General features: G+C 39.4%; 3 protein-coding genes across 3 annotated transcripts in view; 1 reads left to right on the forward strand and 2 right to left on the reverse strand.

Annotated features, from left to right (window-relative positions):
• Positions 1-2,173: 2,173 nt before the first annotated feature.
• LOC134813040 (sorting nexin-13-like) overlaps positions 2,174-17,926 on the reverse strand; it is a 44,938-nt gene continuing 29,185 nt past the window's right edge. The window contains exons 17-19 of the mRNA XM_063820715.1: positions 7,456-7,602; positions 3,577-3,741; positions 2,174-2,529 (exon numbers count right to left, since the gene is read on the reverse strand). Coding sequence (XP_063676785.1) covers positions 2,358-2,529; positions 3,577-3,741; positions 7,456-7,602 — 484 coding nt within the window. The 3' untranslated portion in view covers positions 2,174-2,357. The remainder of the gene's footprint in view (positions 2,530-3,576; positions 3,742-7,455; positions 7,603-17,926) is intronic.
• LOC134813041 (uncharacterized) lies at positions 8,683-17,868 on the forward strand. Its single transcript, XM_063820716.1, has 9 exons — positions 8,683-8,913; positions 9,079-9,193; positions 11,252-11,420; positions 12,012-12,149; positions 15,336-15,444; positions 15,831-16,030; positions 16,255-16,453; positions 16,694-16,893; positions 17,204-17,868. Exons 1-9 carry the CDS (start codon positions 8,775-8,777, stop codon positions 17,414-17,416), a joined length of 1,482 nt encoding a protein of 493 aa, XP_063676786.1. The 5' UTR covers positions 8,683-8,774; the 3' UTR covers positions 17,417-17,868.
• LOC134813042 (actin, cytoplasmic 3-like) lies at positions 12,288-14,467 on the reverse strand. Its single transcript, XM_063820717.1, has 3 exons — positions 14,345-14,467; positions 13,517-13,975; positions 12,288-13,258 (listed from the first exon to the last, which is right to left on the reverse strand). Exons 1-3 carry the CDS (start codon positions 14,385-14,387, stop codon positions 12,633-12,635), a joined length of 1,128 nt encoding a protein of 375 aa, XP_063676787.1. The 5' UTR covers positions 14,388-14,467; the 3' UTR covers positions 12,288-12,632.

Here is a 17,926-nt window from a genome sequence, read left to right on the forward strand (position 1 = left end):
AGCGCAGATCGAAGCTAGACACGCAACGTCTTAAACGCGCATTTATCGATTTGTCAATTTGCGCACATGGCATTATATCTTTTGTATAGCGGTCGCCGCGAAGTATACTTTACAGCGTGACCGCGCCATTTGTAAACAGGGATTGCCAGGGTAGGTATTGAAATTTAAACAGCCCATGTGCTAGTGGAAAAGAATGACTACAAGGTACAATTTTGCCCGATATACAATGCAAACTAAATTTAAAGTTAAATAGAATGACGCTGTCTGATAAAATACAGAGCAGGTTTTGTAAAAACTTGATTAATTGGACCTGCAGTTCCTTGATATTCTCTTCAACCGTTTATGTTGTACTGATATTAGAATAGATTGGCACAATTGTTCAACAAAACTGAAAACGGTCGAAAAAGTAAACAACGAAGTAGTAATCACTACTCATCAACTAAATAATCAGTCACTAATGACTAACTGCCTCCCAAAGGGTAGCATGCTCTTGTAGAAGCTGCATTAGACTGGTACTGTCTTCGTATGCCTCCTCGTTTAAATTGTCCAACTCAGCTAAGGCAGCGTCAAATACTTTCTTGGCTATCTTACTAGCTTTAGCATAATCCCCAATAATTTCGGCATAAAAATGTGCATAGCTGAGGCACATTCCTAGGTTGGTCGCTTTGAGATGAGTTTCTTGAAATTCCCTAGCTTGTTCGTACAATTTCTTTGATTTCTGTTCAGCTTCAGATTTTGTCTCTGCAGTGGTAATTTCTGCAATGTACCGATAGAAATCTCCCCTCATCTTCAAGCAAAATATTGCTGCCTCAGCGTTTGCTTGGCTACTATCACTGGCTAAATGTTCAATCGCCACGGGGTTAAGATACGTTTCTTTAAGCTCCAGAACTTCTCTTGAAAACTCAGTGATCTCATTTTTAACTTTATCCTGAAGTTGTGTAGCTATATTCTGTTCGTCCTCCTTCTAGCTAAAGAAGAGAGAACTCTCCAAGAAGACCGCAATGGACGCACTCTGTTCTTAAAAGCCACTGACAGTAAGTTTCTCTCTTTTGTTAGTAGCGGTTCACCACCCAGACGTACCACCTGACGGAAGTGAAGATAAACATGATTTTAGCAAGTAAGTTGCATATATTCTGCTAGAGGAATGTACAAACTAATGTTTCACTGTAGTGTAGTTGTTTTACAAGTTCATCTTGGCAACTGAAATCAATATTTCACAACATTCATATAAAATCAAGCAATGTTGTTCAAGTTTTAAACTTCTCTATATCTAAGAAGTTGATCATAGCAGATGTTCCAGACAGTTTACAAAAATATAACAGGCACCTTCTTCATTGCTGTTATAGTCATCTCATTCCAACGCTCAGCTTGTTCTGCAATTTCAGCCATCGTGATAAGACTTTTTCTATCTGAAGGAAAACCTTCGAATTCTTCCGAATCCTCACTTTTTGTCATACTTTCAGCTTTTTACAGAAGATTTACCTTCTTCCGCCGTGATTCATTGCTTTTTTAGCTTTTTTTAACGTATATCTGTATATGATGTAAATAAACTAAACCCTGATTTACCGCGAAGTTTAGGGGGAAAGAAATTTACCGCGGTAAATCGAGATTCGAGGTTTCTGGTAAATAGCCGTTTTACTGTACATAGTATCAAATTCATCAGAAATTTTCGGATTGTTTTATCAAGGAACAGTTTAAGGATATGATCGTAATTCTATTTGACCATAAATCTTTCATTTAATTTGATTTAACAGCATTCATTGTAAAAACATACAATACTGTACTAAAAAGACGGAAAACAAACATATATCAGTAAAAACGAATAATTCATATTAACGGTAACATTGCAAATTCAACATGAAATTTGTACATTCAACTATATAGCTCAACAACTAACAAATAAATCAAACAAAAAATCTTGTAACATAACAGCAGTACTCGTCATATTATCATAATCAGAATAATATTTCATACGAACTTCAGGAATTAATTTAAGACTATAAAATTAAATACAGTGAAATTGGTACAGGCCCAGGGGCCGTGTTAATTCAGTGGCTCAGTTAAGTGACGGTCATATTGTGGTAGTAAGGTTTAAAAATCCACCATCAACATACTAAGTATAAATTATAAGGTAATTTCTGGACCGGCCCCGTATTCTTACATACAATCTACCTTCTTAGCTCATAAAAAGAGATATTGTAAAGGGTTAGATAGGACAGGTTAACTTAGGATAGAAAAAGATCAAACAACGCGGGATAATCAATATAATATAACCAATTAAATTAAACAGTTTATTTCAATACGCTATGCCTCCAAATAATAGCTTTAGTGTTAATATTATGTCTTAATAACGATAATTATTTCAATACGCTATGCCTCCTAATAATAGCTTTAGTGTTAATATTGTGTCTTAATAACGATAATGTCGCTCTTATCTTGTTGTCGGGAAACACAGCTTCAATGAAAGTTTCAAACATCTTGTAGAACAGCAGTCGGTTCATTTCTTTTGCCTGGAACATTCTGAACACCCTGCAAATAAATCTATATCAGTGAGATCTCCGCAGATAATCTGCAGCTCTGCCAAAATAATAAGTAATTTGGCATATTAACACATAAAGTTTTAAGTTATATAGATAAAGATGATCAAACAACCGCCGCTTATGAGATCACACCGACCCTAATTTGAATGGTAACAACTCAATAATGCACTTTTATGAACGGTTGACGGTGCGACTCTCCACCTATCACATGAGTAATTAAATGTTTCCGTAATTTAGCATGACGGTGTATCTAGACACTGTATCTGGGAATCTTCATCCGGATAATTAATAAATCTATCAATAAATAATAGGGACAGAATTAGAGTCTAAATTTTATGCTTTGTGCAAAATGCTTAATTTTAAACAAATGTTATGCTCATCAAGCTCTTATATGAAGCTATATATAGGTTGAGTTACAGAAACGTGATTGTTGCACAGCAGGATTATCATTATTTATTTTACTTTGTTGCTTAGTTCTGTTATCTTCGTAGTCACTACATACAGACAGCAAATCGTTGCTTCATAAAACTCGGCCTCGTATTAAACTATGACAATCATTGTATCTGTATCTATAATGCCTGATGGACAAAATTGTGGAATAGATTTGAGGGTTGCCCACTATCCTCACAACCCTCACAACCCTTGTAATCGTTTTACTTTTATCCCACTATATCTTGATTTACATAAAACTTAAGGGGCAGCTTGTTTTAACTTTCCCTCCTAATAGTAATAATTATAATATATATTATAATAACATATCATTATAATATATTATTATAATATATTATTAAATAATATACAGGGTGGGCCCTTTCCCTCCTAATAGTAATAATTATAATATATATTATAATAATATATCATTATAATATATTATTATAATATATTATTAAATAATATACAGGGTGGGCCAAAAGTCAGTGTGCAAACGTTGGGTCTTATACCTCCGCCGTGTTTTATATTTGAGAGCTGTTGCTTTGCAGATGGCATACTGTACTTACTGGTTCGAGGATTCCGTATATATTATAATAATACTCACAAGTCGACACCTTCTCTGACAGTCTCCTTGCCGATAATGTTCTTCAGTTCATCACTAATCATACCCTGTAACTTGGTATGTCCCATGAACTTTGTCAGACTGACAGATGATGGTGGTCGTACTGGACCCGGGTCAGCCCACTTACCCTCCGGCCAGAACGAGTCCCTGGAATTATATAAAACGTAATTATAAAAAAATATCCAATTGAAATTACATAAAACATAATTATACGCCAAAATATTATGAACGTACATAACAACAGTTAAAGCCTGATTTACTGTTAACCTCACATTACCGGAATACCGGGAAATTGGTATCTTCCCGCGGCCCGCCGCACTACGTTTGATTAACACAATGTTCAATGTTTATCCTATTAAAAACAAAGCCCCGATTCAAAGTGAAAATCTTTCCAAATTTGTCCTACCAGGCCACGAAAAAGACGCTTAGATTGGAACACTTTACTTGGCCAATGCATAAATTGAATATCCAGTGAGATCATTAAGCCCAAATCTACTATCAGTGTCCACAATGAAGAAGGTAACTTTGTTGCCACAGATGTTGGTAAAGCTCAAGTGATCAGAGACTACTACGAAAAGCAGTTCACGTGTGAGGATGAACCACTTCAAGCATTTATAGGGGATGGACGCTGCCTAGACATACCCATCACATGTGATGAAGTAAAGAAAGCCGCCCAATCTCTCAAGAACAACAAAGCCACTGGTCCAGATAAAGTCTACAACGAGTGGTTGAAAAATGCTGGTACAAAATTCTGGTCAAAATATGCCGAGATCATCAATAGCGCATTGGAGACCAATTCATTTCCTGATGTTATAGGTGAAGCCATCATCACCCCCTTACCGAAACCTCGCAATCAGCTGGTCCTGTCACTAGTCTACGACCTCTATGTCTATCAAATGGTGCTCGTAAGATATTATCCATGATTGTACTGAAGAGAATTGAAGACAAAGTTGATGCTTTCACTGGTAGCACGCAGGCGGGGTACAAACATGGTAGAAGTTGTGGTGATCTAGTGTGGGCTGAGCGGATGTTGATATCGGTTGTCACGCGTAAACACTTCCAGTATCACAAGATGGGCATAGATATGTCTCGAGCATTTGACACAATCAAACGCCAGACTATACTTGACCTTCTTGTCAAAGCTGGATGCACAGACGACGACCTCAGGCTAGTAAGACTCCTCTTAACCAACACCATGCTCAAGGTCAGAGTGGAAGGAGAACTATCTGCTGTATTCGAGAGTCTTCTTGGGTCCTTTCAAGGTGACAGTCTCTCCGGCAAGCTTTTCACTCTTGTCCTAGCAGGAGCTCTTATAGAACTACGCCATCGACTAGCAGAGTCTCCCCCACACATACCCAATCCCCCTATTTCAAAAGAAGGTATGCCACTGGAGTCAGCGTATTCAGATGATTGTAACTTCATGAACGTGGAAAAAGAATCCTTAGAAGCTATCCTACCAATAGCTAAGGAAGTCTTCAAGGAGTTTAACCTGTTCATTAACACAGAGAAAACAGAATTTACCCATGTTTTCCTCGCTCCTGTTGTAGAAACAATCCCTGGTCGTGATGATACCATGTTACGTGGAAATGAAGATTGGCGGAAGAGTAAGATTCTTGGGTCATTGTTGTGTAGTGAAAGTGATATAGCTGCTCGATGCATTGCTGGGAACAATGCCTTCTATAAGTTCACCAAGATCTGGTCTCAGCAGAATATCTCCGTTACCAGAAAGATAGCAGTATACGAAGCCCAAATTGTATCAATCATCATGTACAATTGCAGTAGTTGGTGTCCTTCTGCAAAGTCACTAGAAAAACTAGACATTTGCCATAGAAAACACCTTAGATCATTACTGAACATTTATTGGCCTCATGGAACAATATCCAATGCAAACTTATACCTAAGATGTAACTCAGTTAAGCTATCAGATCGTGTCCCTAAAGCAAGGTGGAAGCTCCTAGGTCATATCTTGCGTAGTGCTGATGACTCCCCCGCTGCATTAGCGTTAAAGTTTGCTGTCACAACAAACTGTAAAGGGCGCGTCGGTGCGCATCGTAAGAATTTGTTCAAGATTATTGTGAATGATTTGACCCGTAGAGGTTTAAAACTTAACTCTTTGAATGATCTTAATAAGCTTAAGATATTAGCTGATGATAGAGTTGCTTGGAGAAACAAATTTTAACTCTAGCTGTCTTGATCTGTACTGATCACCATTTTAGGATGACTTGATTTCTTTTAGGGGTTTTGAATATTTTAATGGTGTAAACAGTTTCTTAATAATAAGTGAGATCATTATGGTATCATTTATGCCGGATTGTCACTTTCGATGTCCGAGTCAATGCGATTAATATTACTCCTTGTAATGCACTGTGAAGTCACTGTAATATGTATATATGAGTGTGTCAATACTCAATATCTGCATTCAACTTTTTGAAGGGTGCGAAATGGAGTGTTCAAGCCCCGGCTGGGTGGTTTAAATTTTTTATCGTCTAAAAACGAACTTTCATTTTCAAAGCAGGAATGATAGTCCGTAGGACGGGCATACAGCTAGTTCTTTTAATTTGAAAATCGATTATTCCATGAACATGAAAAATGAGTAATGACGTGAACTATTATAGCGAAGGTAATATTTACATTGTCTAAACTAAAGACATCCAAAGCGGATTAAACCGATACCTTTACTTTACCTATAATACTTAATAGGTTCTGGATAAAAGTTCGGCGATCTCTTGTACGTTACACCGCACGTAATCTAGTTTGAGCGTTTAGATAGTCCCATCGAATTAGAGTGTTACTTCTTTTTTCAGAATTTACAATTTATCGAATTTACTGTCCATTTACAAATGTCTGGGTCGTGACAAATGTACTAGAAGCAGTCCCGGTTTGAAGTTTGAAGTTTTGTGGTAAATACCTGGGCCCAAGTTATGAAAACCTCGCACATCGCAGCTAGATTCCGCAGAGTAGAAGGTTTACGGAGTGCCGGGTATTAATCTTTCAACGTGCAATTAGTGGTTCACCCGTTGCACGGATCGCTGATTTCAGAGTTACTTCATAACACTACAAAGTTGCTTTTGTTTGATTCTTTCAAGTTTTGGGATTGTCCGATTTCTGATATCAATTTCATTTGTTTCATTTGAGCTCAGGCCGTCGACCACCCCTCCCTCAACATGCAGTCCGTCTTTGTTGTTGACTTCAAACGTGTCCAGTTGACATTGAATGCAGTGATAATTGTTCGTAAAAGTTGGCAACATCTTATGGTGAATTGAAATTCAATGTCTTACAATCTATTATTACCTTAATCACTATTCAGTAAGACTGCATACAAATTTAAATAGTTAGTTCTTGCCTCATTTGAATGTTCGATTTGTTCGATTAAACGTCGCTTTTTAAAACTTTATGACTCGCTTCCCACAGAGCAGACCCTTATGATAATAAAATGCTCGTGTGTGATACAAATTAATAATTTGTCAATAGTGAAGGGAAACCACTGTTTACAGATCTGTTTGACGGTAGATACAAAAAACCTGCACTGATGTGTTATTGACATTGTCTGTCATTTCGCCGTAAAATTTTATACGATCTTATAATGAAATGTTATTTATACCTTACTACCTAGCCTATCATTGGTTAATACAATTATAAGGTCTATCTGCAAATAAAAAGGATGCGTTCCTTTGAGTGTTTGCTTTATTTGATTTAACGTTGCTTTTCACTTTTTCATTCGCCTCCCACAAAGTTGATCCCTATAAAAATAAGCACCTTCTGTACATAACGATAAATCTGCCAAATGTACAGAATATTGCTTGATATTTGCAGCTGCTTAAGTGATATATTTAACAAATCTCTTCTAATCAGTAAACTCACTTGAAGAGAGTGATCATTTCACTGATATACTCCGGAGAAGTCAGCCACTCCACGTACTCCTGTATCTTTAGGTTAATCTTCCCGCCAAATGTCGCTCTTACGATCTGCCGAAGGAAAGTCACCATTCGTGTCCTGAACCACTGGTTCCTGAAAATAGATGGGGTTATCAGTCAGTTAACAGCACTGGAAAGCTGGCTGCTAAAAGCTCGAAACTGCACTACAATTACAGTAAAAGTAATTTAGAGGCCAGATATTGGCGGCTGTGGTTTCCACAGTAGACAGGGGAGAGTGTATCATAAGGATGAGGCACTGAAACCTCAAACTAAGCACCCCTATATATCAAACAAGTGCCTACTTCCCCTAGAGTACCGTACCGCATCGTTTAAACCAGCTTAAATAAAATTGAGCTCAGAAAGGCTAAAACCCAGTCTGTTTATATTAGAATGTGATCTACAGACTCTCCAGTAACCATAAACCGTGACCCTGACCTGAAAATCCCGACCAGATATTCTGCTCTAACAGCCGATCTGTGGTTAAGAGTCAGTAGTCAGCGCTATCAGATGTCATCCTCAACTAAAGACTTGCCGTTCTTATTGAGCCAATAGACTTTCTGCAGTTTAATTTAGTGCAGTATTTTAATACTGATGGCTCGTTCTTCAGCCGTCTGCTTTGACTTCTACTTAGATTTCTACTATACTTGCTAGGCTCTTATAGCTTCGTTTTTAGTGGACTTATACTAGATAATCATAGTTGAATATGGGCCGAGGCCACATTATATTTCTAATCGAATCGACTGTACACAATCTTCCCTGATATAGAAACAGAGGCAATGTTCCAAAAATGAACACGTATCAAGAATGACTCAAATCACAACTTCATAGCGCCGTTTTGTCACCCGAGAACTAATTTGAATCGAGCATTCATTCATTGTTTGCTTTTTAACGGTCATCACGTTCCCACCCACACAATTGCATTTAAGCGAATATTAGATCCGATTCCTACCTACTTTGACCATCCCTACACCTTTATTAGATTTCTGCCTACCAAAGTTTGTTTGAAGCACCCGATACACTTTAAGCAGCATTATTTGTAATATTATCGCACTGTACGTGTGATTCTCCTCTATATGACATGAAAATTTACCAGCTCTTCTGGAAAAGAGAGGCTAACTCGGTCATTATCACATTCTGTAAATTTAATTTTGATCTTAGTGAGTCTGTTACGCAAATGCAATAATGGTTAAGGAGCTGGAGGAGAATTACAATCTCCCACCAACCTTGTCTATCTAGTGTTGACTTTGTACTATTTGATCTAGTCAGATGAATGTTTGGCTGTTGCTGTGGGGTGTGTTGGTGACGTGCAGGAGAGTTGGTGGTTACAATAATGCGGAGTGGAAGTTCACCACCTTGCCCTTCACCTCCAGTAGAGCTACCGTCCCACCAGTGTCACCTTCACAAGGTTTTAACATATCTTTAGTGGTAGTTTATTTGGTTTTCAACAACATGTTCTTCTCAACTCGTGATCTTCTAGAACAAAACCTTTTAAGTGAGCACTATCAGAGATATAATATAACTTAGTACCACACACACAGTATAAAGTTGTAACCACACCTCTCCCCAACAGAGAGTGGCCCTGCTAACCTGGTGATGTCCCTGTGTTCACTGCCAGGAAACTGTGAGGATCCTGCTCCAGTGTGTGGGTCCAACTGTAGGATCTACCCTGATGCTTGCTATATGAGGTACGTTGTATGTTGTACGTGGTTAGAGACCGCATTCTTTATCAGGTAGGACGAGGATTGCTAGATCCTAATTATTACCTATATACTGTGTAATTTACAAGGGACAATGAGACATAATATTCATTGAAGAATGTGATGCGACACGGATAAAGTGATTAATCAATGGGCAATTGATTTATAAGGGACGGTGCACATATTCCATTCTGTGATGGAGAAGGTTTCCAAATTGGTGCTGATCGTAGGTAATTTTCGGATAATAACCATGTGTAAACTTACTGACTGCAAGAGTTTCAAATAACATAAACCCGCCACGCAAAGGGTTTATATAACAGATCATCCCGCGCTAGCGGGATGATCTGATAAACACATACGAGTGCGCTCAGCGCACGAGTTTTGTGTTAATATGTAATCCCGAAGCGCCAGCTGAGGGATTACATTTATTTAGCCCTGAGCGTGAAGTGTTTATGGATTATAATTATCTCCGGCGATTTCGACAAGGGATTTATACTTTAGAAGAGAGTGATAAAATAGTTTTTATTTCGGAATACGGGTCTGATTTTAGTAATATTTTCATTTCTATTTGTGATGGTGATAACAAGTGATACGATAACGTACTAACAGTAGTAAATTAAGATTAAGTAGCAAAATTGAAGTTATACCGGTATATAAGCATCTGTCATAGTGGAGCAATAGCTTGAACGTTAGCAGGAACAAGAGCTGGAAGGAGAGCAAGCAAAACAATACTATTTTTAGGGCACGGACAAGGGTAGCTGGCTAGTCGCCAACTTCTCACGCCACGCGTTGGAGAAATTCCAAGAATTAGCTGCTTTGGCAACGTTCCCAGGAATTTGCGTGTAAAAGAAGTGGACGGTTACGATGTTTCATATCACGTGGTGCGCTTTCGTGTCACGTGGTATAGACTCGGCGTATGCTATTGGTGGCACGTGGTACGCACGTGACGCGCCCACGTGATCGCGCGTCTAACTGTTCTACTATTATCGAGTTCTAATCAGCAGTATCATTGATTATTGTAAGTCGAAGAATTGAATGATAAACATCAGTTACGACTAAAAAGCGGGCCGGGTTTATACAAATTTCCGGGGCGGGATGATATCACCTTGAGATGTTTATCTAACAGCGGGCCGGGCTGAGTGATAATATGATCCCGCGTCGAAATCCCGGAGATATTTATAATGGCAAAAATGCTGACGTAGTAAGTGAACTGTCTTATAAACTTACTAGTGTAACCCGGCCTACGGCCGGGATTTCACTGCCGCAGTTAAAAAGGGTAGGAGTAATTACCCGCTGAGTCAAAACCCGCATTAGGTGACCCAATAGTTTCTTAAACAATAATCTCATAATCAGTTATTTCTTGTGGATAATTAAGTCATTATTAGCCATGAGGCACCACACTCCATGATCATAAGGTCTGAACACCGAGTATTACACCTCATCACTCCCGTCTTGAACCGCTTTCTATTTTTATTTAAATCGTTATAGAAATTAACCCTTGTTAACTCCGCACCACACCCGCATATTATATTTGAATACACGCATAACATTGTCGTATGAACTCTCTCTCTCTCTCTCTCTCTGCAGTCCAAACAGACCCCAAACACTAACAGTCCCCCCTCCCCTAATAATCTTAAGGTATAACATTACAGCGAATCTTCCGGGGTAATCCAATTATGACGCTACTTAAATGCAGCTATAACATATTACACAGTAATGAGAGAGAGAGAGAGAGCAAGCCCCGTAACTCTTGCCGTTCTGCTCACGCAATTTTATGTAACATTTGTGGTACAAAACCATCAATTAAACCACTTACCATCGGCCGATTTAAAAAAAAAATTCCTATGGGCTTCATCAGAGTTTTGTCGACACTATACCGAAAAAATCAGTCCCGTAACTCTTACCGTTTTTTTTGTATAACCGACCGGAAATTACACACGGACAGACAGACAGACAGACAGACACACACACATTCTGGTGTTATTAAGGTGATTGACTTATAAACTTATTAACATATAAACTTGGTACAACACAGCAGATTTTCAGGTACGTTGGGTGTCTTCAGAACGAGACTCTAACCCCCCACCCTCTAACATACTGTACAGAACTACGACCACTAAAACTAGACCATCTACCTACCACACTTAACGTCCTGTACGGACAAAACGCAATCTTACAGTGCAAGCTGAGTGAGGCCAGCGGCATTCCTGTTGAGGTTCGTTCGCAATTCGCGTGATTTGTTTTCCATTTAGAGATCGTTTATCATATAATTATAATGTTTATTATTATTTTATATGCAGTTTATCATAATTCTTCCCGAGACATAATATAGAGTTGGTGGTGCAAGGTTGGGCTGGTCTTATTAAATTATATTTTAGTTATTGTGGTGTTTGGTGTTAAAATTGCATAAAATAATTCTCACCAACAGCTGGCAAAGATTCGGTACTAATATCAACAAGAAGCAATTATTGCTGAGCATTGAATATGATCTCCATAAACTCTTCAAAACATCTTAATTTTATAAATACGGCCTAATGAAGGGTATCAATTATTTCATTGAGATTCTGACAGTTTATGAGTCCTGGCTATGAATTCCATGAATTCTTTTGTACTTTTTATAGATACAACCTAATGAGTAAGCAAGTAAATCAATTATTAATAATTTATTTCAGATGATGACAGTCGATGAGAAATGTCTATGAATTCCATAAAAGCTTGCCAAATTTTGTTAAATGCAACCTAATGAGTAAATCAATTGTTTATTCAGGCGATGGCAGTTGATGGGAAATGTAATTATTTATTTCAGGTAAGCTGGTTCGAGCTAAATACTAAAGGTCGTCACGAGTTAAAGTCTGGAGCCTCTGAAGACAGTTACACGCTCAATGTCACTGATATAAGGGGAGACCGTTACTTCTTTTGTCAAGTATCTAACTGCAAGGGCGAGGTAAGATTACAATTTCAAACTGTGATTGTGACGTCATACTTCTCAGGATATTTATTTTGTTAATTTTTTTAAATGCATGGGCGAGGTACGACTACAATTTTAATTCAAAACATTACGTACAAAGCAAACAAAATTACATTTCACTTATTAATCTGCATAAACATCACAGTACAAAAATATACACCTTGAGATAGTCCGTTTTACAAAGTTCGTTTCAGTCCGATTTTCAAATCTCTGCTGGCAAAATGCCCAGCTGGCAGACCAAAGTCTGGCGGGCATGTTCCACAAAATCTAGCAGCAGCAAAAGAGCCGGCTTGGCTAATGTAGAATTGCAGAGCTCATGTAAGGCCTTAAAGGAGCCAAAGCATCGCCGGTGCATGGTAGCTATAAAATAACTACTTAACACAGCTGCCGCAAATTAAAGCAATGTAGCAACAAAATGTTGCAGCAAAGCCAAAGGGTAGCCTATAGATAACATCCATCTTAGAAGCATTTCCTGTGGACGATGCTGGGACCAGATTCGTCGTACTCCTGCTTGGAGATCCACATCTGTTGGAAGGTAGACAGAGAAGCAAGGATGGATCCTCCGATCCATACGGAGTATTTCCTCTCTGGAGGAGCAATGATCTTGATCTTCATGGTTGGGGGAGCGAGGGTGGTGATCTCCTTCTGCATTCTGTCACCGATTCCTGGGTACATGGTGGTACCTCCGGAAAGGACGGTGTTGGCGTACAGATCCTTACGGATATCAATATCGCACTTCATGATGGAGTTGTAGGTGTTCTCGTGGATGCCGGGGATTTCAAGACCGATGAAGGCGGGCTGGAAGAGAGCTTCTGGGGCCCTGAACCTCTCGTTTCCGACGGTGATGACCTGTCCGTCGGGAAGTTCGTAGGACTTCTCGAGAGAGCTGGAGCTGGCAGCGGTCTGCATCTCCTGCTCGAAGTCGAGGGCGACGTAGCAAAGCTTCTCCTTGATGTCCCTGACGATTTCCCTCTCAGCGGTGGTGGTGAAAGAGTAACCCCTCTCGGTGAGGATCTTGGTCAAGTAGTCGGTAAGATCACGTCCAGCCAAATCCAGACGGATGATGGCATGGGGAAGGGCATAACCTGAAATTAATCAGAAATTTAGTTTCAATTTACATCGTGGATACAAGGCGTGATAGTAAATGATGTGTGTAACGATCAAACTACAAAGATTAATCAAAAGTCTATGAAAATTATTTAAAAATTCCATGAAAATTATTTAAAAAGTCTAAGCTGTTAAAAGACTTCAAAGTCCAAAATCAGGCTGTAAAGATAAAATTTTAAAATCTTGGAACATTGCTTTGCAAAATTTAAATTTAAAAAGCTATTAATTAGACTGACCTTCATAGATGGGTACGGTGTGGGTAACACCATCTCCAGAATCCAGAACGATACCGGTGGTTCGGCCGGAAGCGTACAGGGAGAGGACAGCCTGGATAGCGACGTACATGGCGGGAGAGTTGAAGGTCTCGAACATGATTTGGGTCATCTTTTCTCTGTTGGCCTTAGGGTTGAGGGGAGCTTCGGTCAGAAGGACGGGGTGTTCCTCTGGGGCAACTCTCAGCTCGTTGTAGAAAGTATGATGCCAGATCTTCTCCATATCATCCCAGTTGGTGACGATTCCGTGCTCGATGGGGTACTTCAGGGTGAGGATACCTCTCTTGCTCTGGGCTTCGTCTCCTACGTAGGAGTCTTTCTGTCCCATACCGACCATGACACCTTGATGCCTGGGTCGTCCGACGATCGAGGGGAAGACAGCTCTGGGAGCGTCATCTCCAGCGAAACCAGCCTTGCACATACCTGAAATTACATCGATCAATAACGAGTCTTAAAGTTAATGAACTAAAGTCATGTATAATATTTGCAAGACTTTTTGAAAAGCATCTAAGATAGGTTAGAATTTAATCGTGCATTGTTATTGATTCTCCTTTGATGATTATTCAAAGACAAAACTCTCACAATTTCTCATTAGACTCAGTGATTATACTTGAGTTCAATCAGAAATAACCAGAATTTTACCTTGAAAGTATCATAAATTGAGAAATTGTGTAGAATTTATTAATAATTAATCTGACTTAAAGTTATCAGAGCTTTCAAAAGCTGGTATCATCTGATTCAATGTTTAGAAAGCAGCTAAAAAAGATTAAGAAGATAAGATATTCAAATTACCTGATCCATTATCTACGACAATAGCGGGTGTTTCGTCCTCCATGGCAACAGAAAGTAGTTAAATCGGAACCGTAATAAAATTAGTACTCAACCTCAAGGGTAAACAGAGAAGTGATTTCTCCAGAACTGGAAAAACGCTTTATAGTCCGGACTTCAACACGTTGAGGCCGACCAATCAGGCCCAGCTCTGCTCACAATTCTCGGGATTGGAGATTTTATGTCCAAATACGGTAATACAGCTGTCCAAAGTGCAGCTTCGAAAATTTTCCGATGACACTTAGCTTTCAGCGCGGCTTGGTGAACCACATTCTTAAGACGGAGTAAAGCGCTACAGCAGCTCTCCTGTCCAATCAGCAGCTAGTGTCATAGTCACGTGATATTGACACACCGACCGGAATTAACTGAGCTGGACTTATTTGGTACTCGTGCAAGCGAACCCATGTTAGTGCAGAGTGTCTCATTCAAGAAGATTCTCAGCGCTTAGTTCACTTTCTGATTTATTGACATGTTGATGTCACACCCTGGAACTGTTGGCGAAATAGCCAGTAAGCCGTGTTAATGCTACCTGCTGATAGAATGGCAGGGTGTGGTGCAGTCAAACTGTGGCTCTCGGAACAGCCAGAGAACTGTTGTATTTCTAGCGTTCATCAGACACATGCTGAGATCTCAATTATCTCGCCAGCTTTTAAAAAGTTAAACTCGCGCTGTCCGGAAAATGAAACTATGTGAGACGTATATGTCCTAATTAGGTGCTTAAACTTAGAGTTTTGTGTGTTTCAGAGAGTGCAATGTTGCACAGTGCAGGTGATGATAAACCAGAACTTGTGCCTGGTATTACGCCTTCACTCAGCTCTTTCACTTTGCTTCACTCTGATTCAATTTCTTTCGCTCGGTGACACTTTTTTTGCTCCATTTCACTTAGGTTAATTTTGTCCCACTCTCGGTTAAATTTTGTTTCACTTTGTTTTAATTTTGTTTCTCTCCATTTCAGATAGAGCAAAGTAGTACAGTAAAAGTGACAATACCTCAGAACTTATGTTTATTATACGGTCCAGGACATGTTCGTACCTTCACTCAGGGCAGCTACTCTTACCAGACAGGTACAAGGGGGACATTTAACATTTGAGGCAAAGGGGAGAGGAGAGGGAATTTCGTGATAGAGCGAAATTTGAGATGATTATCTAATTCCATAACTGACTGATGGATGTCGGTAATTGAGTGTTAGAGTCTGTTTTGACATATTGTGTCAGTAATAAGTCAATCAGCTTATGCATCGACCAATCAAATCTCATGATCCCTGCACCACTTTTCAAAATACAAATTTTTCATCATTACCAACGTCCATTCGTTAAAATAAGAGCAACTTTCGTACCTGAAACGTTTATTTCTTGATCACTATCTGTAACAAGCCTCTACAACAAGCCTCCAGCTCCAGAGAGAGTTGTACAGGCTCGTAATCCCCCCTACTAGTAACCCGATCCCTCAGATTGCACACATGTTGCCGCAATGGACACGCGCCGAGCCAAGTGGTTTATCTACGTGAGATATCAGTCAACTTGGCAGATTGCCACCCCCAGTCTCTCTACTGTTACTGTCTACTATAATCATATCCCACTAGAGATACAGCGAGGCTGGCTCGTTAACTATTTCGGGACTAAAGTTGTGGTCAGAGAGGGGGAGACCAAGGTGAGTGCAAGGTCACGTCCACGGTCACGTGCATTTGGATTATCATTCATGATTCAGTGTATTTGTGTATTTGACTATTTTAAATATGCACGTGTTCTTCTGAGGAGCGAGGTTAACTAGACCTTTTTTCGATTTTCTAGTAGAATTGCGACCATATTTAATGTTATTTTCTATTTCTAGCCAGATGTTACTAAGCACGACAAACTCACTAATTTTCATCGCAGGAGATGTTTGACATGACGCTAACATTTGACGGCCTGTACATGACAGTGACCACCCCTGAAGTAACCCTCCACTGGGACGGATTAGCTAGTCTGATAATAGGAGTATCACCTGACACACAGACTCTAGGGTTATGTGGGAGTAACAGGGAGGGTGAGGCGCTCAGACCTCGGTTCAAGAGGAGGAGATCTTACTTGGAAGGTGAGTTGGGGCGTTCTCCGTCATTCGGGGTCCACCAGTCCGGGTTAGGGGACGTTTTATTGCGGTATTGTTATCTAGACTTGTCTTGTAATTGGTTCTCATCTTCAATTTGCACGGTATTTTCCTAAATGTTACCTTATTTTGATGAATAAAAATTAAACTCAAATTCAAACGAAAACAGTAAAGTTCTCCAGAAAGTGAATATTAAGTATTAACTAATAAGTCGTCATTGAGTTTCAGCTTCCAACGAGGTGTCAGCTGTGCCTATCAGTACGGTGGTGAAGAGTTGGTCCTTGGGTCGAGGCTGCCGGTACGAGGACGATATTGTCTCCCAGAGGTTCGGGAAAGTTCCACAAATAGTATCTCAAATATGCGATATCTTGGATACCAGTCACATACCAAGAATTCTACGGGAGTTCTACAAGGATGGATGTGAAAAGGTGTGATAATTAGATTGCTAAAATTGTGTGGCCTCTGTTTCGCAAATCCTGCACCTGGGTCTATCTGTGCCACCCTCCCCGTCCCGTTTATTTTGATTTTTGTTCTAAAATATCCATTTTAAGCAGGGAAAACATCAAATTTACGAGCAAAATCATAGTATTCTTAATAATACTGACCACCACAAGAACCTTCACAATTGTAACCACCCATTGAATCTTCTACACTCTTCAAATCCTTAACATACAAATCTGCACCCGTGTCAATATGTTCATTATATGCAAGCCTCTTGATTTATACCCCTATTTCCAGGACAACACCTTCTCCGACCTAATAGCAGGCAGCACTCCCGTCTACTGTTTCACACAACTAGCTGCCTACCATCTCCGAGACAAACTGTCCGGCACCATCCACACGGACCTGCCAGAGGAGGTGTCCGCGTGCGCGCTGTCCGTACTCAAGAGACAGTATCTGGCGTACTACTCAGGATGTCCTAACCCTACTCCTCCTTTTGATGTCACGTGATAGTGGAGATAGCTAGGAATTTAAAGACGTTTATTGTTTTTATCTTTATTTTTGAAGGATTCGGTTCAGTTCAGCGACTGGGAACGTTTGGAGAAGGACAAGTTATGAGATCGTGAATATTGAATGAACGATTAGTCTTAGGAATAAATGTTTAACAATTATGTAATAGAACCCTATGAAAGAGTAACATATTTTTGAGAAATGTGCACAAGTAAAGCAGGGAGGAAAACTTCATTTTCCAATTTCAATATTTAATTTTGATTAAATCTTAACTTATTTTATCAGATTAATTATTAAAGAAACGTAATAAAACCTTAAAAATATGATAAAACTGTTTCTTGACCAGTCTCCACCAACTACAAAACCTGGAACCTATTCAACATACTATACACAACAGTTATATTGAATTTATAAATTTGTTTCATTCAAAAACAGTTTCTTATGCCTTGTACTGACCAGCTTCCACATTGTATATTGCAACATTAGAAAGATGAAAGCTACACTTGAGCT

Source organism: Bolinopsis microptera, chromosome 3 (genome assembly GCF_026151205.1).
Source record: "Bolinopsis microptera isolate Bmic1 chromosome 3, MBARI_Bmic_1.0, whole genome shotgun sequence".
NCBI classification, from domain to species: Eukaryota; Metazoa; Ctenophora; class Tentaculata; order Lobata; family Bolinopsidae; genus Bolinopsis; species Bolinopsis microptera.

Excerpts from the sequence above, each read along its gene's own strand:
- LOC134813041 (XM_063820716.1), top strand. The coding sequence starts at position 8,775 with ATGAATGTTTGGCTGTTGCTGTGGGGTGTGTTGGTGACGTGCAGGAGA. Across the intron at positions 16,031-16,254 it reads TCAGAGAGGGGGAGACCAAG|GAGATGTTTGACATGACGCT; the intron begins GTGAGTGCAAGG and ends TTTTCATCGCAG. Across the intron at positions 16,894-17,203 it reads ACAAGGATGGATGTGAAAAG|GACAACACCTTCTCCGACCT; the intron begins GTGTGATAATTA and ends CCCTATTTCCAG.
- LOC134813042 (XM_063820717.1), bottom strand. The coding sequence starts at position 14,387 with ATGGAGGACGAAACACCCGCTATTGTCGTAGATAATGGATCAG. Across the intron at positions 13,976-14,344 it reads TGTCGTAGATAATGGATCAG|GTATGTGCAAGGCTGGTTTC; the intron begins GTAATTTGAATA and ends ATGTAATTTCAG. Across the intron at positions 13,259-13,516 it reads CACCGTACCCATCTATGAAG|GTTATGCCCTTCCCCATGCC; the intron begins GTCAGTCTAATT and ends GATTAATTTCAG.